The 27852-nt window shown below is 35.9% G+C and overlaps 1 protein-coding gene across 1 annotated transcript in view; it reads right to left on the reverse strand.

Annotated features, from left to right (window-relative positions):
- Nucleotides 1-8: 8 nt before the first annotated feature.
- Nucleotides 9-27852, reverse strand: part of NME8 (NME/NM23 family member 8) — a 36221-nt gene continuing 8377 nt past the window's right edge. The window contains exons 4-18 of the mRNA XM_083825845.1: nt 23657-23693; nt 23516-23564; nt 22484-22590; nt 21150-21221; nt 20039-20155; nt 19364-19430; nt 17197-17273; nt 15441-15533; nt 12785-12936; nt 11257-11435; nt 10212-10356; nt 9400-9507; nt 8615-8766; nt 7496-7640; nt 9-6876 (exon numbers count right to left, since the gene is read on the reverse strand). Coding sequence (XP_083681971.1) covers nt 6654-6876; nt 7496-7640; nt 8615-8766; nt 9400-9507; nt 10212-10356; nt 11257-11435; nt 12785-12936; nt 15441-15533; nt 17197-17273; nt 19364-19430; nt 20039-20155; nt 21150-21221; nt 22484-22590; nt 23516-23564; nt 23657-23693 — 1723 coding nt within the window. The 3' untranslated portion in view covers nt 9-6653. The remainder of the gene's footprint in view (nt 6877-7495; nt 7641-8614; nt 8767-9399; nt 9508-10211; nt 10357-11256; nt 11436-12784; nt 12937-15440; nt 15534-17196; nt 17274-19363; nt 19431-20038; nt 20156-21149; nt 21222-22483; nt 22591-23515; nt 23565-23656; nt 23694-27852) is intronic.

The following is a 27852-nucleotide window of genomic DNA, read 5'->3' on the forward strand; positions in this document are numbered from 1 at the left end:
CCCTTTTTAAGCTGTGTGAGCTACTAAAATAGCAAAGGTCATATAAGCCTAACTGGCATATTCCAAGATGGCATTTATGCTGTTCCTGTCCAGGCTCTACCTGGAGAAGGCAGTACAGCTAGCACAGTCAGATTTCCATTAACAAATAAGGAGATTTCCCTCATCGACATCATAAGAACTCATGATAAATGTCTTAAAGACCTTCAAGAATTACTACAGCAACACTAAGGTCTAGACATGATGTTTCTAATATCTATAAAGCAAACCTGCAGTTTATAATGTAGAGATGGTCTACATCAGGAAAAAAAAAAAAGAGTTAAAGCTGATCACGCCAATATATTGATCTATATGTTATTACAAGATTTCCAATGAAATTTGCATACATGAATTTTAAAACAGAATATGCCAGAGTGATTCTGGTAGTAGCAGTAACACATTTGGCAATATGCTAAACACAGGCCAAAGACATAAATTGCAAGTTAAAATGCTTAAAACAGAAGGGCAGAAGTGGTAGAGAAAAATTGAGAAATTGAAAAACAGCATGCAGGGTAGTTCAGGGAAAACAAATGCAGCTTTCATGGTCATTGGTTGAGTTTTGAACTGTCAGCTAAAATATGCGAAGGTCAGCATTTGTATGTATGTCCTTCCTGCTAATTCTGGGCAGATGCAGAAATTTATCTCTACAGAACATCTGCAGAATTGGATCCAAAATTCAATCCAGATGCCAGAAATGCTGAGCATATGCTGCATCCATTGACTTCAGTGAGAACTGTGTGTGTTTGACATGTCTAAAAAAACAGACCACAAACTTTGGTGCCTAATTACAGACTACAGGTGTAATCTTAATCCTGTGTGATGAAATGGAAAAGCTGAAACTGAAATCAAAGGAGACAGAATTTCACTGCAGTTGACTAAATTAGGTAAGTTTGAAAATGATAACTTAAGTAAGCATGATCTAAAAGATAAGTATGATTGGAAAGTTTCTAAAATAATTTTTATGCTGTAGCAGGAGTTCTTAAGCTTTGATCAACAACAATATTGATGCCAGTTTAAAGTACCAAATAATTATGTATAAGGATATCCATTAAAACTGAATGACAGTCCTATCAATGTGATGTTGAAATAACAAATACAAAAGTCATGATATTTCACTTTGACTAGTTTTATTGTGAACATAGCCCAGCGTGGTCATTGAATGAACCTTTTGGAACAGCTAGCTAGACTTCATAGCAACTTTGCACACTATTTTTTCTACTGTTAAAATAAAACCTTCTTCATTTTTTGATATCACAGAAGTAAAATGCAAAAATTATTTTCTACAGAGAATTTTCACCATTCCTTTTGTAAGCTACCATCATTACACTAAGTGCTTCATTATGCTGGTATAAACTTTGATGCACCAAACCCAGTATTTCCAAATTCCTTGACATATTTATGTATGCTGACTTAGGTTGACTTTCATTCTGGTGTGGTAAAAATACTGAAGATGGAAAGGCAATACAACAAAAAACAGGAGATAGCACAATATAAAGAACAGATGTGCGAACAGGGGAAATGGATTATTAAGGTAGTGTGTTCCCCCAAAATAATTTTCTCTATTTCTTTTATGGAGCCATGAATCAAACCAATTCAGTACTAATATAATTCACTCCATTTTGAAAATCTCTTACACTTACTAATTCACTGTGACATCAAATGCTGGCTGAATCCAAATCCAGACCATCTCTGTCCTCCAGCCTGCTGCCATTCCCTTACAAAGGTGCGAAGCAGGTATTGGAGCAGCAAGGGCTGTTCAAGCAGGCAAGTGCATCCTCCTCCACTCCCACATGGCCAGCTCACCACTTCTGCTCCTTCACATGTGGCAAAAAGTCAGGCTTGGCTCTCCTAGTGCACAACCATGGCCATATGTAGTCATTGCCATGTTACTGCACCCTGGCACCAGAGTCACAAAACCTAGATTTAGCAGAGTGGACAAACAGTGTCTATTGAGAGAGGAAAGTAATTATTGTAGCTATTTACAGCTGAAAAATTAGCAGGCCAAAACTTGAAGTGTCAAATGCTTTTTCTCGGTATTATAGCTGCCTTCCATTGAGGGGCTTGACATTTTTTCTTCATGTAAAATAAAAATGGCCTGGAACATTGAACAGATGTTTCTAGTGAGTGTCTTGCTACCTCCCACACACATGTACCCGGTTTAGTAAGAACTGCCATTGAATATTTTTACTGAATGTTCTAACCTCAATTCCAAAAGAACGAAACCTGAAAAAATATTTGCTCTAATTGTGAATAATTGGCACTATTTTAGAAACTCGCCATAAATGCAAATCAGAACTCTTTTATGCACGACTTAAAAAATAAAAAGAAAACCAAGAACAACGAAAACCCATAACCTCCCCTCCAACAGGACCTAAATGACCCGGTCACTTTAATTCAGTTCAGTGTTGTAATTTTGTTACTTTTGACCAGTCACTGCATATAACTGAGACATACTTCCTGTACAAACAAAAAGAAGATTTTCCAGTCCAAAATACTCAAACAGCTCTTAAATTATGTTCTCTGCCATTGTAGCCTAGATTCCAAATGAATGAAAACTGAAAAAATATTTACTGCAATTACGCAAAATTGACCCGCATATTTTGGTTGTGCTTGGTGGTTGAATGTAAATGCACACTTGAAAATATTTCCTCAACCAAAGTTTTCTTGTAAACCATATCAACTCCAATTAATCATGCAAATAAATACAAATCCATCAATATGGGTCAGCAAACATTAGAAATTGTTTACATTTATAGTAAAAAACAGTAACTTGCAAGAACCTGCAAATAAGTATTTAATTTCTATAGAGGTATATTACCTCTAATTAGTCCTAGTCAAGGCTCTGTGGTAACACTACATTTAATTTCAACTGCTGCCACTATTTTTCCTGTAACTTCCCTGAAATTAAACACCAGCCTTATTAGAGGGTGAAACAGTATTTCAAACTTGCTTGTCAGATATGTAGGAAATTCAGGATGGTCCAGCTATTCTATTAATATCAGACTTGCTCCTATTGTTACTGTCAAAAGGCTTGTGTATCAAACAGTATGGCAATAAGCACAAAGAAAAACATCTGCACAGGAGGACACACTCTTCTTCTGTAGATAAGAATACTAAAATCAAAACATAAATGTACCTTATATGCCAGATGTCATGTGCTACAGATAGAAGAAGGTTAACGGATATATCAGAGTGATAAAAAGAAGTCCCAAATAGACCAACACCCTGGGTATTTTGATTCTTTTTAGTTACAGTATGATGAAAACTTTTGCTTTTAGATACTCAGAGCACATCAATATTTATCCTCTAAGCAAGGTAACCAGAAAGCTAATTATTCAGTCACAAAGGACTAAAAAAAAAAAAAAGCTAATAGATACTTACAAGTTCTGACCTGCCCGTGTACCTCCTTCATTGGAAAACCACTATAGCAGTGCACATCCACAAGCTGATCAACTCCATCTTCTTCATGGGGAAAAAAAGCCTTCTTTCCAGTTCCCTTATTTTATATGCAGTAATGCAGTACAAATTCTCACTACTATAAGGCATATTAATTCTTCTTAACAGTATTTTGAAATTTAGAACTACCTTATTTATCATTCTAAAGTAAAACAGATCTTTAAAATAATCTTACTGTCAGATTACGATTTCATTAATGTTCCTAAGCAAGGAAATATGTGGTCTATTATACAAATAAACATTCCCTGTGGTTCCAGTTATCTCCTGCTGGGACAAAAATTTGAAGAAAATTATGTTATCTTTTGTTAGTGTTGGAAGAATTTTCATCACATCTCTGCAACACCTAATTCTACAGTGAACCACACAACATTTTCTAAATAAATGGTCACAGAGGTCACATTCTCTTTCTGTCTGGCATTTAGATGGACAGAAGGACAGCCAGACTTTCTGTAAGATTTATAGCCAGAGAAGCTCTATAAAGGTAATTTCAAGAAGATTTTCATCTGTGATACTCAATGGAGTTTATGTTGGAACACATTCCTTCTGAGTCTGTAAATGCAAATGCTTGTCTACCTCATCACAGTGCTCAAACTCTTAAACATCACATCCATGTCTATGTCCCAGTAATATAAAACTTAAAGAACAGTGGATGTCAGTCTAAATTGTGTGTACAACATCTAAATGTTGAGTTAAACTTTTAAAGAGATAAAATAATTTGCTAAAATATTGTCAGTATTTCAACGTACATGCTTCTGAATTTTTGACATTTTGATAACTCTACAGAAGTCTTAATCTCAAAGAGACACAACCTTCATGAATCTGAATCTCCACCAGCTGACAGAATTATTTTTATTGTTTTGAGATGTATATTTTAAATTACTTTTTTACAAAGCTGCTAAAAGACCTTAAGATCAAGAAGATATTTAGGAGAAGCAAATATACATCAACAAATTAAATGTTCCCAAATTTCAATTTGAGTTCAACATATTTTACTATCTATACCTAACATTCAGTAAATTACATTGAGATATTAGGTACAGATCGCACAATATTTCAATGTAATCTACTGAATCATTTTAAGCAAGCACAAAACAGGGATCAAAACTGATGCACATGAATATATGAACCCAAATAAATGCAGTCCTTCAACAGTTCAACCAAACAGAAAAAAAATGCTTGAGAGTGATGTAATAGAGGATGAAGAGCAATAGTTAAAAAGACAAGAACTTGGTATATTCAATTATATCATGGTTAACCAGGCAGAACTAGTGTACCCATACAGCTAACTGAAATTTCTAAAACCAGTACGCTACGTAATCTACAGTATTCAAATCTCGTGTATGATACGTATAGATCATGTACTATTTGGCTGTGAACTTACATCAGAAGTTTCATGAACTTCTAGTAAGACATAAACATAGGTTGTTGTTTCAGCGTTTCCTGTCCTGTCAAAAATCAATCCCATCTAAACTTTCAACATTGTATTTGCCCTGTTGGTAGAAAAGCCACTAACTTTAACAAAAATCTTGGGAAATAAACTGAATTGATGCATCGGAAATTGCTGTATTCAGGCCTTTTCTGGGACTGCTTCTTGGCTTAAGGTATAACATACCAACACCCAAAAGACACAGAGCACTGAAATAATGCCAGGAAGAACAGTTTTAATTGGTTTTTGAAGTAAAAAAAAAAAAAAAAAAGCCAAAGAACATACAGCAATTCTGAGGTATGCTTCTCTGAAGTCAGCTCACCGAGGTGACATATAAATTCTGCACTAATCAAAATATCCTAGAGGCTTGCCTCAAGCAGAGTTTATTGCAGTAAAGCAGCTGTAGGTGAAAATGGGCCACCAGGAGAATGCTCAGTCCAACTTCTGCTAGAGGAATGTCTATAATAACAAATGCCCCATCACAACATAAATATTTGTCAGGAAGCTCTTTAAAACAGCTAGTCACATCAAATACAATAGGAACAGTAAGAGAAGTGTGAGAAGACTCATTCATTCTGGACTTTCCACTTTTAATCAATGCTGTAACGTAAACTGCTTTAATTGAATACCATTCTTTAGTATCTCAACCTTCCACAGGCTTGGGCAGTAAAAGTTAAAATGTATTAGCTACTGAAGAATATTTGTGTTCTTCTTGAAAGCCAGCCAGACTAGACTGAGACAGGATACAAATTCACTAGTTTGGCAAGGATATATATTTCAAGAGTAGCTGTACGTAAGAGGTGACTTTATATTTTGCTTCTTCTGATATATGTGAATTGAGCAACTGGGCTGGAAAGGGCCATCTAGACTATTATCCTGCTTGTGATAGATACCATTAGATGTTTAGGGCAAGGATAAACAAGCAATGCATTTTTTTCTAAGGGCCCTGAGGGAGCCAGTAGGCCTTAATAGCCCTGAGCAATCTCTTGTGATTCACACCCATGCCAAATGGGCCAAGGAGCCCCTTTAAGCTCAGACCTGGGCTTAATCCTTGCCTGAGCTATGTTGTAGTACCTGTCTCTGGCTCCCTTGCCTGTTGCTCCTGACTAGACCCTTGAATTGGTGCTGGACCTGGTTCATAACTTGCCTTGTCTGGGGCTGTTAATGTACTTGTCTACCCAGTTCTGCTAGGACCCTGGCTCCCACCAGTGAGGGCACACCCTGTGTTTCAGTCATCCTTGGCTCCTGGCCCATTCTCACTTGAGTGTTCCCACACTTGCTGCTGCCCCCTGCCAATGTTGTAACTGCACCTCCACTACCTTATAGCATTTCTCCTTTGTAGGCTGCCTGAACTGAAGGACTCTAACTACATCACAGCAGATGTATCACTAATAGTGTTTTCAGGACCTTTCTTTATTGACCCTGTTTTTAAGGTAGCTATACAAAAAACACCTCAGACTCTTGGACTACTGGAAAGGCATACCTTTGTTAAAGTGCTAAAAGAAAAACTACATACCAAGCATATATAAAGAAATCATTACTAACATCAGACTTCTAGCAAGCATTACTTGTTACACTAATATGCTCTGCTATATAGAAATTGGTTGGTAACAAAAAATTGATAGAGTATGGAGGAAAATGGGTTTGTACATATATGTGCTAAATACAGGTGGTTGGGTAGACAAATGTATCTAATAACTTGACTACAACTTTTCAGAGATTGTGTCTTAATTGTTCAATCTATATCAATCTCACCAAATATACACTCAATGCTTTCCAGTGCGTGTTCTCTAGTAGACGATCCATGAACAGCATTAGACAAAATATCTTGTGCAAACTGAGCCCGAATTGATTCAGGAGAGCTCTCTTTTGCTACTTCTGGATCTGTTGGACCCATTAGTTGCCTCCATTCTTGCACAGCATTTTCCTTTGTTAAGACCATTACCACTGATGGGCCCCTGTAAAATCAATATATGAAAGTTCTTCCGCGATTCTGAGAGGCAGAGTTAGCTGTAACTTCAGAGGTACTGTGAAGGGTTATGTTAAGCATTATGCTATCTGAATAACGTTAAACTGTTTAAATTTTAAAATGTGCTTCTGGAATGTTTTAAGACAATATAAAATTTCTGATATCTATATTTGAAAATCACAAAGGTTATGATAATCAACTATTTGAATTTGGACTTCTTGTCCTAAAAATGCTCTTACCAAATAATTTCTGAAGCAAGAAAACACACATCATTATCAACAGCTATACAAAAAATATTATGAGAAAAATATTTGTCCCACATGGGAAGAACAAGGATTCCATTAAAAAAGAGTTCTTTGAGAAACTAAGCCAAAATAATAGTCACTGTCCATAAATTTGGAAAGAACTGCAAATTTTCCTTTTAAAGGAAGGGCACTCCATGCTAAAAGGTAATCATAAAACTTTGAAAAAAACATTAAACTTGCCAGAAAGAGTAACAGAATGTAAAATCCTCAGCGCACCTTGGTGTTGCTTGTTTTGTTGGTTCTGTAAATTCAAAGTTATGATGCGTATTTGCATAACTCATTACTATATAGCTAGACACTTACTCAGTCATAAGTGCCACTAACTCTTCAAAAAAAGGTTTTCCTTCGTGATCCTTATAAAACTTCGTAGCCATTTCACGAGTTAAAGCTTCCTCTTTAATCTTTGAGATGGTAAACCCAGCATCTTTAACTTTTTGCATAATGTCATCTAGGAGAATAACAAGCAAATTCATTCTTTCTTGATTAAAGTAGTTTAGATGCAAATAAAAATACTTCTTTTCAGAGAGTATTAGATCAGTTTTCTTTTTTTTTTTAAACAAATATGAATAACTATTAAAATTTTACTTATAATGTCAAACTACAACTTTTAACTAAAATGTAAAATAAACCACTGTCATTGGACTAAATTATCTCTATACAGGTGACAAACCCAAACTGTTGCAAACTATACTAATAGCATTCATTGCTATTTCTGACATTAGACAGAACGTGGAATGTAGTAGTAATGCTACATTACACACCAGCTGGCCTGATAAAATCAATCTGGATTGTAACAAGAGGGGAAGAAGGACTTACAAAAGCCAACAATGAATTAACAATTAAAAAGACTACAAAACTTGTTAGGAGAGAAAAGAAGAATGCCAACAAGAGGCTCTGAATACAGGGGTAAAAAAAATTGCAAGAAAAATTTTAGGTAAGATTCCAAACTCATAGAGTTCTTTTTACTTTAACCTTTTCTCCTTATTCCCTTTGTCTGATGTCAAGTTAAGCCAAGTATGGGAATGCATCTAATCCAGCAATGGCTCCTTTTGAGTCAGTAGAGACAACTGTCTGAAATCAGTAGCATGACTTCAGAAGGCCTCTCTCTTATATAAAAAATGCTGGGCAGATAGTTTGGACAAATTCTTGGCTTTTAAACATTTTAATTTAGCTGAGAACTCTCTCACTTCAATTCACCAGTATTCTTGTGAAGAAGAGCTATAGGCTATTTAAGCAAAGGAAATGTCATATTTGAGACCTCAATATGAATTATGCAAGCCCTGTAAAAGCATTTCACTGCATGGTAAAAGCATCTCAGAGAATAAAAATAATGCATCTGACATGATTTACTGTGGTGTATATTGCTAATATTTTGGATAAATAATATCTGCAGACATAGCCCATGCCTTCTAGATCACTTACCTTTATGCTTCTTAGCAGCATCAGGTTTGATCAAAGCCAAAGTGTGCTCCTGAGGGAAGAAGAATTCTAATTCCTTCTGAGCATCATTAGGTGAAGAACTACCATGCAGCTGATTAATTGGTATGTTGTCAACTGCATACTGTGCACGTAAACTAAGAGGCATGAAAACAGAGAAATTATGTAAAGGAATAGCCATCCTGAGCTTAAGCTATGACTAACCTGAACCCAATAAATATAAATAGAAGTTGATCTGGCCACTGAAGTGCTTGACAATCTCTCTGTAGATGTAAGAAGCACTCACTGTCTACAGAAAGAGCAATCAACTTTTTAATTAACCAGATGAAATATGAATACTTTCCTTCCCAACTGTCATCCTGTTATATTTCCAAGATAATACCAGGTCTTGCTTAGTGAAACAGCATTTCTGTCAACAATAAGTATTGTGATACCACAGCAGTTTCTTAGGACAATGCTACAAGCAGGTGAAACCAAGATGCTCCTTTATAAAATGTGTAGAAGAAACTCAGCCACAAATAATAAATAATCAATGAAAGGTTTTAATTTAGCTAAGAAAACAGGCATTCAGACTAAAAAATAATGATGTTCTTTCAAGGAAAAAAAATCAATGCTATAGTTACAAGAAAACCTTAACAAGCTGCAGAAATATACATCAGCTTCCAGACGATGGCACTATAGTTACACCAGTTCGAATGTGGTATTCATTGACCTGAAGAATATGAAAGTAAATTAAAACTGTGAATGATGGTTTACTATTTAAGTATTACCTGTTTGGATTTTCCTTCTTAGCCTCTTCAATAGTCTTTGGACCTAATAAATTTCTCCAGTGTGCTACAGCATTTTCTCGCGTTAGAGCAAGTACAAGAGTTGGACCACTGTAAAGTGGAAAACTGGCATTAAGAACATCAAATATTAAACTCTCTGTAATTTGTAAAAGGAATTTAATTATATATAGTCGAGACAAGGAAAATGACCCCTAGTACTGGAGGATTTTAAAATCAATCTCTGTTCAAAAAGCTACAGTTTGATAAAACCTTATGGAGATTAAATTAATTTATATTTCAAAGTTACTCAATGCTACCACAACACCAATAATGTTACAGAATTGGGCTATGTCTTTATTACTAGACATAAAAACACTGATCAGCTCCTAAACTTTTTTATTTGTCCCAGGTATGTTCCAACTTCACATGAAGACAATATCCAAATGATTTATTTTCCACTCCAAGGAATCCAGCACACAATATAGATAAAGACTATAGAGTCCTCCTATAAACAATCTAAATGAAGCCTTCGAGAGCACAGCTCAAATATTTTCACCCAGATCAGTGGAATTGGCCACTGACTTCAACATCTTACGTATGGAGGTATGGAGTCACTAGAAAATTTTAGAAATCTGATCTGTGTACTGTATTTGGGAATTATCTCATTATCTGCAGTTTTCTGATCCTGTGTTGAGCTTTACTAAACTCTCAGATAAGATGGTATCTTACAGCCCTATAATATTCAGGTTAATTATTTGTTGTGAAAATTTCAGTCTCATTTCTAGATCTGCAGTCTCATTTTTCATTCACCTTACTTGGTCATTTGCTCTAGCAGGAAAGGGAAGTAGTCTTCATTTTCATGCTCTTTGTAAAATTCACGTGCTTGTTCTTCAGATAGGTTTATTTCTTTCTGCATTGCTATTTCGAAGCCATCATCCTTTATTCTTTGTATAATAGAATCTGTTTAAAATATTGAAATAATGCTAAATTGCCATCCATTCATCAATTAAACACTTTTGAAGAAATGACATGGGCTATGGGCTATCCAATAATGATCTTAAATTTTTACAAATGAATTAATTTCTTAACTGAAGAGCAGAAAACTAATTTAAAGAAACTGCTAGAAGGCTTCAGTAGTTGCCTGGACACTCACAAAGCTGATGTGGACTGCAAAATGGCTTTTCTAAGCAACATACTCTATAGTGATCAAGAAAATAAATACACAAGGAGAGGTCAAAATTGTAGTCTTTCAAATCTCTAAGTTATTTCCAGTACAGAAATTCTAGAATTCTAGAATGAAGGAGCTAGCTAGATTCTAGTAAGAAATGCAAATATAAATTAGAAGAAAAGTAAACTTGTTTGGATGGAGCTTCATACTAATGCAGCAGATTTTCTGATCCAATTTGTAAAAATCTTATCTGTATAGGCCTATGTACGCAGCATAGAACACCCTGAGTCAGGTCTTTTTCACTCTTGACATTGATCTACATGCCAAGGCAAGGATAGTATCAACTACTACATTATGTTTCCCTGTAGTGTACTTAAATATGCAGTTACTTGTCTGAAAGGTTTTCTATAAAAATTTCATCCAGATATATAACCTAAAGATATTCTTGAAAATATACAACCTAAAGATATTCTTGAAAAGTCAACCAAAGGAACAAAATAGTTTTGACATTTATATTCTAAATATATCAAACACATCAGCCATGTAGCTTTTTTCGTGATAAAGATTACTGTTAACTTAAAGCTGAGGAGAAAAGATAATCTAGCAACATTTCATTAGTAGTGTTAGAATTTCTGAAATTCAAAATGAGACATTTCATGCCCTTGATAGAAAATGAAGTTATTACAACTTACCTCGTCTTTCCCTTAGGAGACAAGGTCTAACTAAGGCCAAAGTCTTTTCAAATTTTTGCTCTGTCTTCTTTTGACCAAAATTTGGGAAAAAGAAGGCAAGTTGCCTGCTGGCATCTTCTATACTGCTTTGCACATCACACATATTTAATATACTCTCAGTTTCTGGAGTTTCTTCTGGTCTAATGAGACACAAAATTGTGTCATATTTAAGTCCCTTTATGCATTTTGACATTGTGATAACAGCTGACTTGATGAAAACGTACTTTCTTAAAGTTTAGTGAAACATAAGAATAGAAAAACAAATGCAGATTGTATTTAATTCAGATTCATAACTGAAGTAATGTTTCTGAGACAAGAAATATTTCTTAACTTCTCAAAAAGTTCATTGACATATGCTATAAGAGAAATCTGTCATGCAGCTTTACTAATTCCCCTCTAGATTCTTCAGAATATTTTCTCCGTTTCACTAGACAGAATTACTACTGACAAGTGTACAGTGTATAATGAATGACCAGAAAAAGGATTGTGCTTAATTCATGTAAAGCATTATCCTAAGAACTACTGCACTACAAAATTCTCTTTATCAGAGATTCTTTCATTGTTACTTGCCTGTAATTCTAAGGTTTATTTAGCAATGTAAATACACTCATTCTTGGCCACCCAGAGAAAATACAATATTCCCTGGTTGCACTAAATCAACTCAAAAAAGGATTCAGCAGGTATCAACAAAAATATAAATTATTAGGACAGGTTCTTTTTTGGAACAAAGTATGCCAATTTTTGCCACTTTCTGTAAATAGTAATATAAAACTCGATCCCAAATTTGTATTTTTGTGAACATTCTATTGTCTTGCGCTGTGTATACAACTAACATCCTATTAAAAATTCTCTGCTAAATACTTGGCATAAGAGAAAGACAGACATTCCAAGACACCTTGGTTGGGAACAGCAAATCCTTACAATATATTTAGGTACCTCAAAAAAAAAACCAAAAAAACCACAACCCTCCCACTTGTTTGCTCAGTTTTACAGAGTGGTGCCAGGGAGCACAGCATGCTTCAGGTGTCCCCCCAGGTGTCACTTGGGCCACACCTACAGGTTCCCAGCATATATAAAAGTAAACATGGACAAAAGCACAGCATTCATTTGGCAGTACTGGCAGTCACTTTGTCTTGGTGAATTAGTATGAAGTGGAACTGTACGGACCACACAAACTCTGAAGTACAGCACTGTTCTCCTTGGACTGACAACCCATTCAAATCTAGTTCAGAAAGAGCATGAGATCAGTGCCCTTTGCTTATTATCTTTCCCTAAGAATCATGAAGTTTCTATGTTCCCAAAGGATCTATGACTGCGTGTGTAGTGATGGTTCTTTGAAAGACCAGGTAAAGAACTTTGCCGGCTCCCTGGGCCCTATGCACACACAGGCACATATGAATATAAGAATGAGTCTGTAAGAATGTTGCTTTCATGGTGTATTTCAAATACTGTAACTGAATCACATATTCCAATTTTCATTGTTAGTTACCTTTCTGACTTTCCAGACTCATCAGGAGTGCCTTCAAGTGATTCACGTAGTTCTTTCCAGAGAGGAATAGCATCAGTTCCTTTTTTTTTAGTTATTAGCAAAATGTGGCATGGTCCACTCATCATGAACTGAACAAAATCATCAAAATCATGCTAAAAAACATAATTAAACATATATATATATATTTTGCTATGAATTGCAGCAACTCTGACTTTATCATCAGAAATGAGAACATCCTTTTGTAAGTAGCTAACTACACTCCCTTTTTACAATGGCATTAGCATATATTACTCAAAATCCTGTCAAACTGTTTGGAAGAGTTTTTGATCAATCATTTGAGACAGGAAAATTATAAAATGTCTAAAATTCAAGTAACTGAGATAAATGAAATAATAAAAATACATTATGAAAGCAGTACATGTTCTTTGAGGTTAAAGTGCAAACGAGAGAGAAGAAAATGATCTAGAAACTTGATGTGATCAAATGCTATGCTTGCAGTAGCACTTATCATGTGACATAAATTGCAATACAATTCAATGCACTATTTTTGAAACTAAAAATCAGGTAGCTGGCTAAAAATATAGAACACTTAAATGTTTGCAAGACATTTGTAGACTTTTCTGTTATTCTCTCTGCTATGTTCTATTCACTCATCTAGTTTCAATCTTCAATGCTGTGGATGGACATTTTCATCAGAAAATAGCTTTGCAAGCTGTTGTAAGTTTTTCATCTTTTTTTCCTTTGTATGTCATCTTTTTCTTCAATATTACTAATTTCCTCAGATACCTTCACTCCTTCTAAGCATTTGAGTAAATCTTTTCTTTACTAGCCGCCCTCATCTGACTGTGTATGACATATTTTTCCTTTAATAATATGAGGATGGAATATTCATATATATTGCTTTCAATTCATTGCTTTTCTCTTTCAGTTAGCTTCATATCTATGCATCCACTTAACCCACTTCACAAGATGAAAAACCTCAAAAAACACAACCCTGATTGAATGCAAGCACAGATATTTAGTAAAACATACAAAGTGAGTGTTGTGACTTCAAAAGTACACTTGTTCATGTTAGAAGAAATTGATGTAGCTATTAGATGTGGTTATGGTGGTTTCATCATTAAAAAGAAACAATTTCTGCTGAAATATCTGAAGATATTAAGTCTATTAAACTTGATTCTCCATTCTGTTACAATAGGCATCCTCTGAACCTTCAACAAGATTGCACAGTATTAAACTGGGAAGAATTTTTCCCACTGAGCACGAAGAAAGCTATATTCTATATCGTCACTTTAACATATTTATTTTTCAGCTTAGAATTACACTTTAAGAATGGCAAATGATAGCTTCTCAGTATGCACAAAGTCCTCTGAACTACTTCTCATAGTTCACAGTAGTTTTGTTATTCTCACTACCCTAATGCTGGCTAGGATTTACTACAGCCTAGTAGTGCTGTAGCATATCAAACTCTGTATGCCTTTTCCTCATCTTTGTTCCTCCCCTGTCACCCTCTACACCTAACTAATCTCAAATTTGGTTGCTGTTCTGATGAAGATAACTTAGATTTACCTATATTTCAAAACTGCTTCTACCTGTCTAAGCTAGAATCCCACATTGCAAAACCAAGCTCTTCAAGATTCCTCACATCCTCACCCTGTTACTCCCCTTCTAAACCACAGTGCAGCCACCAGATGTTTACTATTTTTTTCCCCTACGGCTTCAGTAAGAACAATCTTGTCTCACTCTCATTCATTTGGAATGCCACAGGAACATTTTCCCACCTTCTTGTTTTGATTATATCAACCCTTTATTTGTACTTTTTCATTGGTTCCCCTGACAATATCAAACAAGCTAGTTGTCTGCATGTAATTCCTGGTTATCTTATGCAGATCTTAACAACGAATAAGTATTTACTAAGATACTTAATTTTCGTGATTCGAATCCTTCTGTAGAGCTAACTTTAGCTATCAATTTGCCAAAACACTTGACAATATCCAGTTGCTAGTTTGCTAGACCATTGCCATTTAATGGTGACCACCACCATTTCATTGTTTCCTTGAACTATCTGCATGTCCTTAGCTATCTTTTGACCTCTAATATAGGATAAGGACAGAAAAATAAGCTACAGTGGAGATACTTTATCTTTCTGCCTATGCATGTGCTTATTCCCAGTATTATCCAGTGAAAAAAGCTGTAAAGAAAAGAAAAAGTAGCATATATTATTACCTGGCTGGAGCAGTATGTGTCAAATAGATACATACTGTTGTGGATGACACTGGTTTTTGTTTTGCACTACGTTTCAGCAGCTAACTTAACCTATGTTTATGGCCATGGCTAAACATCATGCACAATATGATAACAGAAACAATTATTAAATATTTTAGCATTTAATTGGAGTTCAATATAATTTAGTCTAAATGTTATAGTTCTACCGAGCTATATTTTTATAAGGCTTAGTAAGAAAAAAAAGAGAGATAACATTTTATTTTTTTGTTCTGTGTACTAAATCTCCATTAATTCAGTTCTCCAACATACTAAAAAATTACAAGCCAGGGATTTAAAAGTACATACAGTAACACTGATATATTTTATCTGCTTCTTTTCTTTATGTTTTTAAGTTTTTTGTTTGTTGGTTTGTTTGTTTGTTTTATTTTACCTGTTCTTTTTTCTGGGTATAGAATTCTCTGATTTGTTCTTCAGTTAGCATTTTCTCTTCTGAAGCTGCAATGCCAAAGCCTGCATCTCTAATCTGCAATTATTCAGTTATTACTCAGTGGCATTTGAAAAAGGGTATATACAATATCATATGTAAATCTAAAGATTGATTGACTTTGTATGCTATCGTAAATTCAAATTATCTGAAATATTCCAAACATAACTGCTATATTTGCCTAAACTAAAGTTCTAGCTTTTCAAAGCACTTTGGTGAATTCAGGATAACAATGCCCACTATTTTGAAGTTTTTGGAAAATACCGTGTAGTTCAATGTATGCATTCATTCAGTGGTTAATAATTCTTTTTATTTAACATTGAATAAATATTTTTTACCATTGTGAATGATTAAAATGCAACTACTTCTAAAATCGTTATTATAAATTGTATTATAATCATAATAGTCATATTACTGTGTATTTGTCAATAAATGTTGCAATAAAAATAGGCTAAACTTTTTGGCCACCATTATAAAGTTGATAAACTTTAGAAACAGTAAATATCAAAGCTAAAATCTATTTTATGATTACCTATCTTAAGTTACATTACTATACTAAAGTACGTATGAGATGCACACTTACACGACCTGTATCAAAATTCATAGTCCCACTGATGTGATATTTATACCATATACCTATATCTAAACAATGAAGACACTATCCAGCCCCAATACTGATCATATGCCAATGTTAGTCTGCTTACCAGCACTCTCCTCTTTAAAAGTCCCTATGATGCTGCTGAGTGTTTCCAGATTGCCTTGACGAGGTTGAATGTGGAAACAGTATGGGTACACATCTCACAAGGCAGTGTAAAGACAGAGCCAACTAGCAGCTGCTCAGCTCCATTTAAATTGCTTTCAAACACTGCCTGCTTTTTTTGTCTTTATTGAACCTTTTTCCTTTCTGGCCAAGATAGAGTAAATGCAGAAACAAGAAATACAACACTCTGATATTCTCTCCTGCATACGTCGCAGACCCTCACATCTTTTTTAAATTTAACTTTTATTCTTGATATATATAATGTTATGAGATTTTATTATTATTATTATTGTATCAGAATCAGTGCAAAATTCCTGTAACTAAAGGAACATCAGTATAGTATGGTATTCTGGAAGGAAAGAGAATTTTCTTTCACTATGTGATTGCTTAAATAAATGCTGAATCCATCAGTGCACTGAGATTCTTATTATTAGTATACAGTCTCTGATTATAGTGATTACTAGTGCACATAAATCACCCTTTCCATCTACAAGCACGTGTTTAATCATTTGTGAGCACAAATATTTCCACAGTGAACCGATTAGTTGTTTTAAATGTGCCTACATTTCTTAAAGATGCTGCACAGTCAGAAAAGATGTCTTCTTCACCTGAAAGAATTAACCATCATAGTTTCCAGTCCTTATTTCTATTGAAATATGAGGAAAAAAAGATCCGCTTATAGATTTCATGTGTCATTGATCTCCACTGTATAAATCAATGCCATACCTTACTTACTGGCACAAAATATTAAAGCAACAGTATTAATTGGAATACTATATTATTTCAGGGCAAAATTAACTTGTTTTTACTATCCTTAACAGAGAGGCATTAACAAGCCTTTTTCTAAAGCCTGGGAATAAATTAGGATCTATTTGATCTTCCATCTTATTACTATTCCACTGAACTAAACAGGATGAATGAATCTTTTCAAATTTTGTCTACCTTTTGTTTAATTTCTTCTACATGTCCTTCTAAGACATCATCAGGTTTTATAATTCCAACAGAGTATGTGACTTCTTCTGGAAAATGGAAAAAAATAATATGGCAATTAATATATTTATCAAAATAAATACACAACTACATTTTTCATTACTTGCAAGTGAGTTTCTTTTAACACTTCTCCATCTTAATACTGAGATAGCCAAACAGTGGTTCCAGTAAATAAGTGACTCCAGCACTTAAAGCATGTCTTGGAGTGTGAGGTAGTACTTGGCCATCCCTGGAATCCACATTCTGGGTGAACCACTGGTGTTTTGGGTCATACGGTAGAGAAATGTTCCACGTGCAACTAGGTGCAGTGGAAAAACTACAATTTAAGATGAATGATTTCACTAGGGAGCTATGTACAGGACTAGAAATTTGAAAGGAATTAATATTACAAAGGAAAACTCACTAATTGAAAACCTTGTATGAGTATTGATTTCCAGTAAAATACACATTTCTTGTCATAGTAGATGTTTGATTCCTTAGTATTGTGGATTCTGAACTCATTTACAATAAATAACTACCGAAGTAAATAAAATGCTTGCTCTAATCTAATATTTAAAGCAAGAGGTGTTCCAAGTCATAGGCATACTATTGCAGCATCTGTAGCATACACAAAACCACTAAATGACAGAAAGTGATCAAAGAAAATACAAACTATAAACTTTCTTTGCAGAATCTGAGGTTTACAGTTGAAGTGTTAGAATGTAATTCAATCAGATCTCAAACACTGTAGAAGCAGTTAATGGTAGCTGTAATGGAAACACAGGACTAGTACTTGTTGCCAATACTAGAAAACACTCATCGGCACCTGCAGGTGGTAAGAAATATATTACCACAAAGTGTTGTGCACTGGGGCTTCTGAAGGACCCTAACCTAAAGCTGAATCCACGCTGAATCTCTGTGCCCCGATTTACCCAAAGGAGGCCTATAGGAAAGCCTAGGAGGAACTCTGTCAGGGAGCATAGTGATAGGACAAGGAGTAATGGCTTTAAACTAAAAGAGGGGAGATTTAGATTAGATATAAGGAAGAGACTCTTCACTGTGAAGGTGAAGGTGAGGCACGGGGACAGGTTGCCCAGGGGAGCTGTGGATGTCCCATCCCTGGAAGTGTTCAAGCCCAGGCTGGATGGGGCCTTCGGCAACCTGGTCTGGTGGGAGGTGTCCCTGTCCATGGCAGGGGGGTTGGAATTAAGTGATCCTTGGGGTCACTTCCAACCCAAACTGTTCTATGATTCTATTTTGTAGAGTATTTAGACTCTGTAGATTAGTGAGAAGTCTGTATATAATTTCTAAAGGATTTATAATACTGTATTACTGAGTCTCAGAGGATTTATAAGTGAAAAAAAGGCTAAAGCTGAGGTCAGGAACATGCCACTTGAACCACACAATAAAGGAGGTATGAAGGGGAAGGAGAACATACATGACTTAATCCATGACAATGATCTAGTGCCTTATAACAAGAGAAAAAAGGAAGATGAAGAGAGAAAATGGAAAAACCTATTTCATTTCAACCTCACAAAATGATATACACATATACAAAGCAGGAACTTTAGAAGCTTCAGTAGCCATAGATAACAAGAATAGAAAAGATGTAGGTTCCAACTCACAACAAGCCTGAAATAAATCTTAGATGTGAGCGTTAAATCTAGTCTAGTGAAAGAGATAATTAAAAACAAACTGAGATACAAGGCATGCCATTCCTTCACAGATTAACTCTTTTAATCCTCACAGTATGCACTTCATACTGTTGTGTTGTTTTGTTGTTTTTTTTTTTTTTCTGTAGAACATCCAAATGTTAACAAGCATCACCTCAACAAAAGTATATTGTTAATGCAGGGACTGAGTAGAAGTGAGTTTCAGGCACTAATATTGCACATGACGTGAACTCTGTATGTTCGGAGAAAGGGGTTGAAAATAACTGATGACAGACCAATATCTTAATTCCTCAAAGAAGAAAACCTTCCATCAGTTTGATATTCTCAGTCGTAACCTGTCATGTTATTAATGAATCAAAGGACAATCTATTGGAGCTTGGCGTACACAATTCCTAATCAAATAATTAAAAATGTTTGTTCTTTTTTTCTTTCTGTTAGCTTTTCTAAAATAAATCAAGTGTATTTACCTTCAGGTACAGTCTCCTCAATAGAATCTTCTGATGATTTCTCTTCTAGGAAAGTAAGTTCATCTACCTAAGGTAATTGCAAATAAAGGAGAAGTACATCAACATTGTGAAGCTAAAGTCATCAAACACAGCTCTCAGATCTGTAAAACACTTTTTTCTTCATGTAGCGACATATTTGCTATCCAGGAAAGCCTGCAACTTGAAGACATTGGACTAGTCTGATTTTTCTTACCCGGGCTATAATTTGATAAAAGTTTCCTTTTACTGAAAGTGGAGTTCTTTCATCTCAATTTTCACTCAAAACAAACAATGAGACATGACTATTTCCCAAGTTTTTGTTTCGTATGGTGAATACCTCCTAAGTTATATATGAAAAAATGTCAGTCCTTAAACATAAAAAAGATAATGACTAAAACTGGTTTATCTTCTAGATGTTTTGTTAGCAACCCGTCCCTCCATTTCTCTGAATAATAGGGCAATCTGTAAATTTCTTCAGTTTCTAAAAAGTACAATTTAAAAGAAATTTATAAAAAAATCACGTGTCACTTATTACTAAGGAAAAAACACAAAAAATTAAACTTTGCAGAAAACACTATCATGGGCTTTGAGAGAAACCATTAAATTATAATAAAAATATTCATTTATATTTAAATATCTTTTTTTTTGTGAGCATACCTCAGGGCGTTCCTTCTGTCCAGCTACAATTTCCCTCTCTTCTTGTACTAGCTCTGTTATTTTCTTACTTATAAGAGGAGCATTTGCACCTCTCACCATTGCAATAATTTTGCCATTCTGTAAAAGAGAAAATAAAACTCTCAGTGAGTTCTTGTCACTTAGTTTACATATTTACTTGAGTTTTGGAACATGTTATATTTTGTGTTGTCTTTTTTTTTTTTTTTCCTCAGCAACATCACAACTTGCTGTGCTCACTGAAGTTAACAGCAAAACTACTAATGCCTTAGCTGGTTCAGAATGATTCTTCTTCTTTTTTTTTTTCACTTCTTCATTTCCTTTTTCTGTCTAATTTTCTATATTATTTCGAGGCTCACCAATACTAGTACAATTCAAAGTAAATGCAAAAAACCTGAAAGACTTCTGAAGGTATTGGTGTTCTTAGGCCGTAGTTGCTGAAATTCAAATCCTAGTACTGCCAAAATAAAAAGAACCCCCCCCCCAAAAAAAAAAACAGAAAACAACAACAAAACTCACTGCCTACTAAGTTAGCAGTGTTCTAAAATGGAGTCCTAAGAAAACAGTCTTTCTGTATCCATCAACGAGAGACATTAAATGTATGAATCATTACAATTGCTAAAATGTGAAAATGGCAATCTTATTTGCTTATTTTTAAAAAACTGAAGTGGAAGGAAACGTAATCTCTTTCCCTGAGGGAAATTGTGCACAGAATAAGCATTTCAGGGTAGCCAAATGCAGGCATTTTATGTGAGGCAACCCCAGAAAAACTTACTCTGATTTCTCAGTAACTACCAAAAATGTGGGTACCACAAATCTGCTGTGGCTGTCTGAATATGCAACCACAATAAAAATGTGCTTGATAACCACAGATTTAGGCATGGGAAAGAGCATCAAGTAAACAACATCTGATAATATGGTCCTATATACTGTAAAATGTAAAGATATGACATATAGTTTCACATTTCTTTTTAATCTACTGAAACATTAATGTAAAAATAAATATGACATATAGTTTCACATTTCTTTTTAATCTACTGAAACATTAATGTAAAAATAAGCAATGCATTAACAGAAAGCAATGTGGTGTACTTACAACACAAAAGAGAAAAACGGGTTCACATCTATTCCTAAGTGGTTGCAGAGTCTCAATACTGTTAGCCTCTGCCTGAAGTCAGATGAAGAAAATTGCTTACATAAGTGTTTATATTTATGCATATATTTATATGTATAAAAAAAGATTTTGTCTGAAAGAAAACTGCCATCATCTACTGTGTTACATAATCTCACTACAATCTTAAATACAACTAGCAGTCTTTATGCCACCTGCTGGTATTGAAGGAAGGGCTGGTTTGGTAATATGGGACTGGCTTCCTTTCATATTACAGCAGCTACTCAAGGAAAAATGTTACTTTAGTACTGTTTTTCCATGTATAAACATACATAAATGGAGAAGTAGTATATGCAATCCTGACAAAAGAAATTATCCACTTTATTAAGTTCTTTGTGATGTGTGGTCAATGCAATGAAAAAGCACTTCAGACTACCTCTGAACATAACTTCCTGTTTTTTTGTATATTTATGATACCCGTATTTTATGCAAAAATTCAAGGAACTTTGATCAAAAAATGGAAAGTTTTCAGTAACATTAGAAAGAATGAGCTTGGTCAGTATCTGTGAGGAACTGAATCTGTGAAACAAATGTATCTAATTCAAATATATATATGCCTCCTATATACAGGATATATATTGGATATACAGAATACCAACTGCCAGTGTAGTGGAATATTTCTACTACTACAGTTTTGTGATAATTTATTTTCAACTCCCCCTTTTTGTTCTTTTAAAAAATGAAATACAAGGAAATACTTGCAAAAAAAGATGCAACACTTTTTCAGGGATGTAAGAGTTTTAAATGTGGCAATAATGAACAGACTTAAAACCAACAAACAAACCCATATAGCTTGGCTTTTGAAAGTTTCTGCAACTCTCATCAAGGAAAAGAAAAGCTGGAGGATATTAGCTCCTTTTCTATTATTATTAGGTTATTAATAATTATACAATTTGTTGTTATTATTATTGTGAGCTCCCTTTCTATTATTATTTCTGGATGTGGTACTTAGGAACATAGCTGAGTGGGTGATAGTGGTGTTAGGGTGATGGTTGGACCAGATGATCTTGGAGGTCTTTTCCAACCTTAATGATTCTATGATTCTATTATAATTTCTTCCACACTTACTACCATTTCTAATCTACCTCTGAACAAAGCTATATAAGGAGATATTGAGAATAAAAGGCAACCAGGCCAAAATTTTAGTGACTCAATTGGTATAAAGAAAGTAAAATGAAAACTCTGTAAATGCATGCAGAAAAAAAGATACATCTAACATAAACTAGAATTCAAATTCCATATATAATTTACATACTTACCACTGCAAAATGCAACACGTCATCTTCACTAAACTCATTCTTCAGTTTTCTGAATAAATTTACCACAGCTATGCAAGGACCACACCAAGCTTGATATACATCTATTACTAAAATATAATATTTTGGAATTACTAAAATATAATATTTTGGAATTACAGACTGCTGACTTGTGGAACTTATAAAATGAAACATACTTAGGAGTGTGTTGGAATAGTACTGAGAAGGCAGTCACATGCATCCTCTAGTCCTCTTCTAGTCAATGAACACTTCATGTATACATCGATGTATTAATTATACTTCATGTATACTTCATGTACACATCAATATATACACATCATGGTTTCCTCTAGTACTTCAATTACTTCTGACATCAACAATCTGCTTCCAATACTATTTGAGATGAGTAATTCAAACAGCTACATTTCTCTCTTATATTCCTTTTCTGTTTGATTCTTCTTTTTCTTTTCAGAATATTGCTTTTTCCCTCCATGAGCCCATTTCTTTCCCATCATCGATCTCTTGTAGATTTCATTCCACTACAGATTTGTTCCCTCTACCCAGATACAATTCCTAGGAAACCTAGATGTTGTTATTGGACTCAGTGAACTGAAAACTGGGGAGAATATAGCAGATGCGCTCTCAGAATGCTGTCTGATTAACTGCTGAGTATAACTGTATAGTATTAACGTAGGCTCAGTTAACGTAGGCTAGTATTAACGTAGATTTCAGGGAAAAAACCTCCACAGAAATGTCCTATTGCCTACCATCAAAAATATGATATTGGAATGGCATTTTCTAAACATCAGTGTATAAAACCAGATAAAATAATGGAAAGTATGATTTATGGTGTATTTATTTATTATAGAAGATATGATTTATTCATAAACACAACATACCCATTTAAATATATTAGTATAACCATTATTTAGAGGACAGTATGGCACTAGTCTTCTAGCTTTATGTATTAAATATTAGACGATATATGAGAAATTGTATGTGTCAAGAAAGAATAATAGTTAGTACCTACTACACCTTTTGTCAGCAACATTTCATCCCACTCATTTTGATTGGTTATTGTGGCCTGAAATAAAATGGATTGACATTTTAACATCTTTAAAAGGCAAGAAAATAATAATCTTTTCATCTCTAGAATTAAGTAATTAGGATTTATACCTGAAGTTGGATTTCTTTCTTCTTGCCTGACATATTCCTGTGATTACAGGAAACATATCAAAACACAAAGCACATTTAACATTTTTTTAAAGAAAAGTGAGCCTTATCTGTGACATGTAGAACTGATTTATATGGATTTTTTTCAACATAGCACTGTTTTCTGATTCCCTTAAAAAATTTAACTCCACTGAAGCCCTTACCGGAATGGAGGTTAGCACTCTACATCAGCATTCTGTGGAGCAATATGCAACAAAATAGCACAGGAAACAATAACATTCAGCTTCTTAACCTGTTAAGGCCTTTAGAATTATTTGGCCTCAAGCATTGCTCAAATTTATAATTGCTGTGATAAGAATGACCAAAAGGACCTGGATGACAGCTGCTGTGACAGCGAACCATTTAAAAATAAAAAAAAAAATAAAAAATAAAGAGCTTTGACTCAAAATGACACCAAATCAGTCTCCCTGTATTCAGGGATATCTGTAAAGCAGTAAGTTACAGGTGTCTCATCACAACTGAACTGCGAAACTGAATGCTGGTGCATCATTCTGCCATTAATAAAACATATCCTTCATCTTTTTTTTAGTAGTTATTTAACTTTGAACTGGGCAGGAAAACTATCTCAGTTAACATACTTGGGTGAAGTTTGACTTCAGCTTTCAAATGGAACTAAGCTGAATAATAAAACAGCAAATGGAGTGGAGATTTCCAAAGTTCTTGGTTAAGATGGTAGTCTTTGTCCTGGCAAAAGGAAGGTGCCACCATGAATGTCACCTCCAATGGCAGTGCTATTTGACAACTCGACCAGCATATATGTCCCAAGGTTGAACTATCCTGTCAGTCACACTAGAACTGCTTCTTTCAGATCACAGACAGAGGCGTAACGGCCAATGTGAGAACTCTTGCCCTGATGCTTCCTCCTTTGGCTAATTCATTTCATTAAAGACCTGCATGCACAGCTGCACAGGCCCACTCTGTGAGCATGCCCAGGTGTCCATGAGCTTCCAGACACACATATGGACCTTTGAGCACATGTGAGGAGGCCCCACCTCACCTCAAGGACAGCTCCACACACCCAGCAATCCCAGACAAACACATCCCACCATGCAAATGCCCCCAGACCTGCGGGTCCACTCCAGACCCTCACCCACCCCTCGCCCCCGCCTGCCCGCACCCTGATGGCTCTAATGGCTGCCAAAGCGCCCCATAGCCGTTAGCTCCAACCGCCACCAGAGCCTGCAGCTCAGTGGCCCCTATGAAGCACAGAAGATACAGGTAAAGTTGGTTTAACTTTCTTTGTGGAGTTACATGTTTAAGTACCCGCACAGGCCTGGGTATCTCTAAGGTATTTGCATCTCACGTATGCCTGTTGTTCTTGGTTTATAAAAAGTCAGTTATTCCAATTTATATCTGAAGCCCTGTCCCAACTCACTACGTGCTGCTATGTGTATTGCGTCTTGAGGAAATCTAGTTCTAGATGTAGTGAGTTTACGTGACAAGGCTTTGGTAGCATGGGGCTGCAGGGGTGGATTCTGTGAGAAGAATCCAGAAGCTGCCCCATTTTAGATAAGGGCCAGCTCCAGCCAGCTCCAAAGGGACCTGCTGCTGCCCAGAGCCGAGCCAATAAGTGAGGTTGTTTGCACCTCTGTGAGGGCAGATTTAAGAAAGGGGGAAAAAAAACCTGCTGCACAACAGCAGCTGGGAGAGTGAGGAGTGTGCACCAGCCTTGCAGCCCCCAAGGTGAGTGCAGCGGGAGGGCAGGAGTTGCTCCAGGCATGCAGCAGCAGTTCCCCTGCGGCCTGTGGAGAGGCCCCTGGTGGAGCAGGCTGTCCCCCTGCAGCCCATGGGTCCCACATGGAGCAGATCTCCACTCTGAAGCCCGTGGAGGAGCCCCCGGTGGAGCAGTTGGATGTAGCCTGGAGGAGGCTGTGGCCCATGGAGAGCCCCCACAGGAGCAGACCCCGGGCCAGAGCTGCAGCCCGTGGAGAGGAGCCCACGCAGGAGCAGGGGGTCTGGGGGGAGCTGCTGCCCGTGCGGGACCCATGGTGGAGCAGTTTGCTCCTGATGGATGGACCTCATGGTACGGACCCGTGTGGGAGCAGTTTTTGAAGAGCTGCTGCCTGTGGACAGCCCCCGGAGGATCAGTTCGGGAAGGACGGCATCCCGTGGGAGGGACCGTACGTGGAGCAGGGGCAGAGAGTGACTGTAAAGGAGTGGTGGGGACAAAGCATCAGGGACTGACCGCAGCCCCTATTCCCCGTTCCCCTGCATCGGTTGGGGGGAGGAGGTGGAAGAGGGTGGATGGGGGGAAGGCATTTTTGGTTTCTTTCCTTTGTTTCTCACTTCTCTAGCTTGTTAGTATCAGGCAATAAATTTCTCAAATCTCCCTATACTGAATCTGTTTTGCCTGTCACAATGTTTGAGTGATCTCCCTGTCCTTATCTCAACCCTCGAGCCCTTTTCATCATAATTTCTCCCCCTTCCCTTTGAGTAGGGGGAGTGAGACAGCAGTTGTGGTGGAACTCAGCTGCCCAACTGGGTAAAACCACCACACTAGGGAATCTCTTGTCACTTTTCTTGAACTTTCCAGGACTGCTCACCAAAGCGTGACTTTCAAAGCCCCACACTGAGGAGCTCATTTTATTTCCTGAAACTAATATGAAGAAAAAAAGTAGGGCAATGTCACTTAAAGGGGCTAGAATAGATGTTCCTTCTTACAGCCAAGTCATTCCAAGCTGAAGTGTCATTCTGCAGCAGGGCATGAGGCAACATTTCCACAGAGCTGCAGAAGATTTCAGTGCTGAGATTGTGTTATGCCCCAACTGCTTGGATTAGATCACATTTTTTCAGTGGAAAACTCCAGTGTTGGAACTAATAAAAACTTTGCATTGGCCCGCTTGGAAGTAGGCCCTTAAATAATCTTTCTTTTCCTGCATGAAGTAGGAAAAAAAACCCAACTTTTTAACCATAATAGACTTACAAAATTAGACAGCTATGAAAGATGAGATTTAACCCACCCTCCACGTGGAAGTTAAAGGCCATAAGTATAAGTTCTGTTTGGGGATTTCCTTTGAAAACTACTAATTTCTTTATCCAGACCACTTTCTTCATGAACATGCACCTTTTCATATATTAAAAAGCAAGTCTTGAAGAGAAACACTAGAATGAGGTAATGTTCATGTACCAAATGTTAACAAACTGCTAGAGCCTGTTCTTTAGCCACTTACCTAAAAAGGATTATATGTATATTTTAGATATCACAGAATACTTAATGTAAAGGGATCTCATTAATAAATTTTATACTTTAAAATATCTACTTCAGAAGAAGAGATTGATATTCACTGACCCATCCCCACTGACGAATTTACAAAGTTTAGAAACAAGTAGTAAATAAACATCAGAGTTGTGCCATGTTTGCTAATCTGCAGCTGAGCCTCTTCCTCTTGGGTCTTGTGCTGTAGATCCCACATTTTTTTCTGATCTTCAACATTTTAATGAGCAATTAAGTCTACATGGGACTGTCTAGTAATTGCTGATTGGGGTGGATTGGGATTGGGAAAGGGAAATTAAATAGTAAGGGCCTTGAATATGGATTTTTTTTCCCCCAGTTTCTTATCTTTCTTTCTATACCCTTGACCAAACCATACTAGTTGGAATTTATTTTGGGAATAACAGCCAATGACTGTTTCTTCTCTTGACCCTTTAGGTGATGTTTAAAACATTGTCTATACAGACATGAAAGCTCTCCTTGACTGGAGGTTGTACCTGATTTCAGTGGCACCTTATTTTTCCCCAAAGGAGGGACTTTCTTCTGTCAGAATGTTTTAGCTGCCAGCTTATGCAGTTTCAGCTCAGTTTGCTGATTGAATATAATGCTATTCAATAATAAACAGTATTAATAGACTCTGCAAATCTTCACTTGTGGATGGAGCAGCATAATAAAAAGATACCTCTTTAGTTTAGAGCCTATAGTCCTGTAAAAGTCTCAAAGAATTTAAGGATGACATGCTTGGCTTATCCAGACTAGAATTTTTAGTGGTTGCTATAAATGTTATAAATTACATCAGAGAAAAGGGGTTAGGAATTTACTGTCCCTTTTTTTTTTTTTTTTTTTTTTCCTGAATCAAAGTAATTCTGAAAATATACTGAAAATGTGCAATGGATAAACCAGAATGGGTTCATGATGAATGACTATG

Source organism: Anser anser (genome assembly GCF_964211835.1).
Source record: "Anser anser genome assembly, chromosome: 2".
NCBI lineage: Eukaryota > Metazoa > Chordata > Aves > Anseriformes > Anatidae > Anser > Anser anser.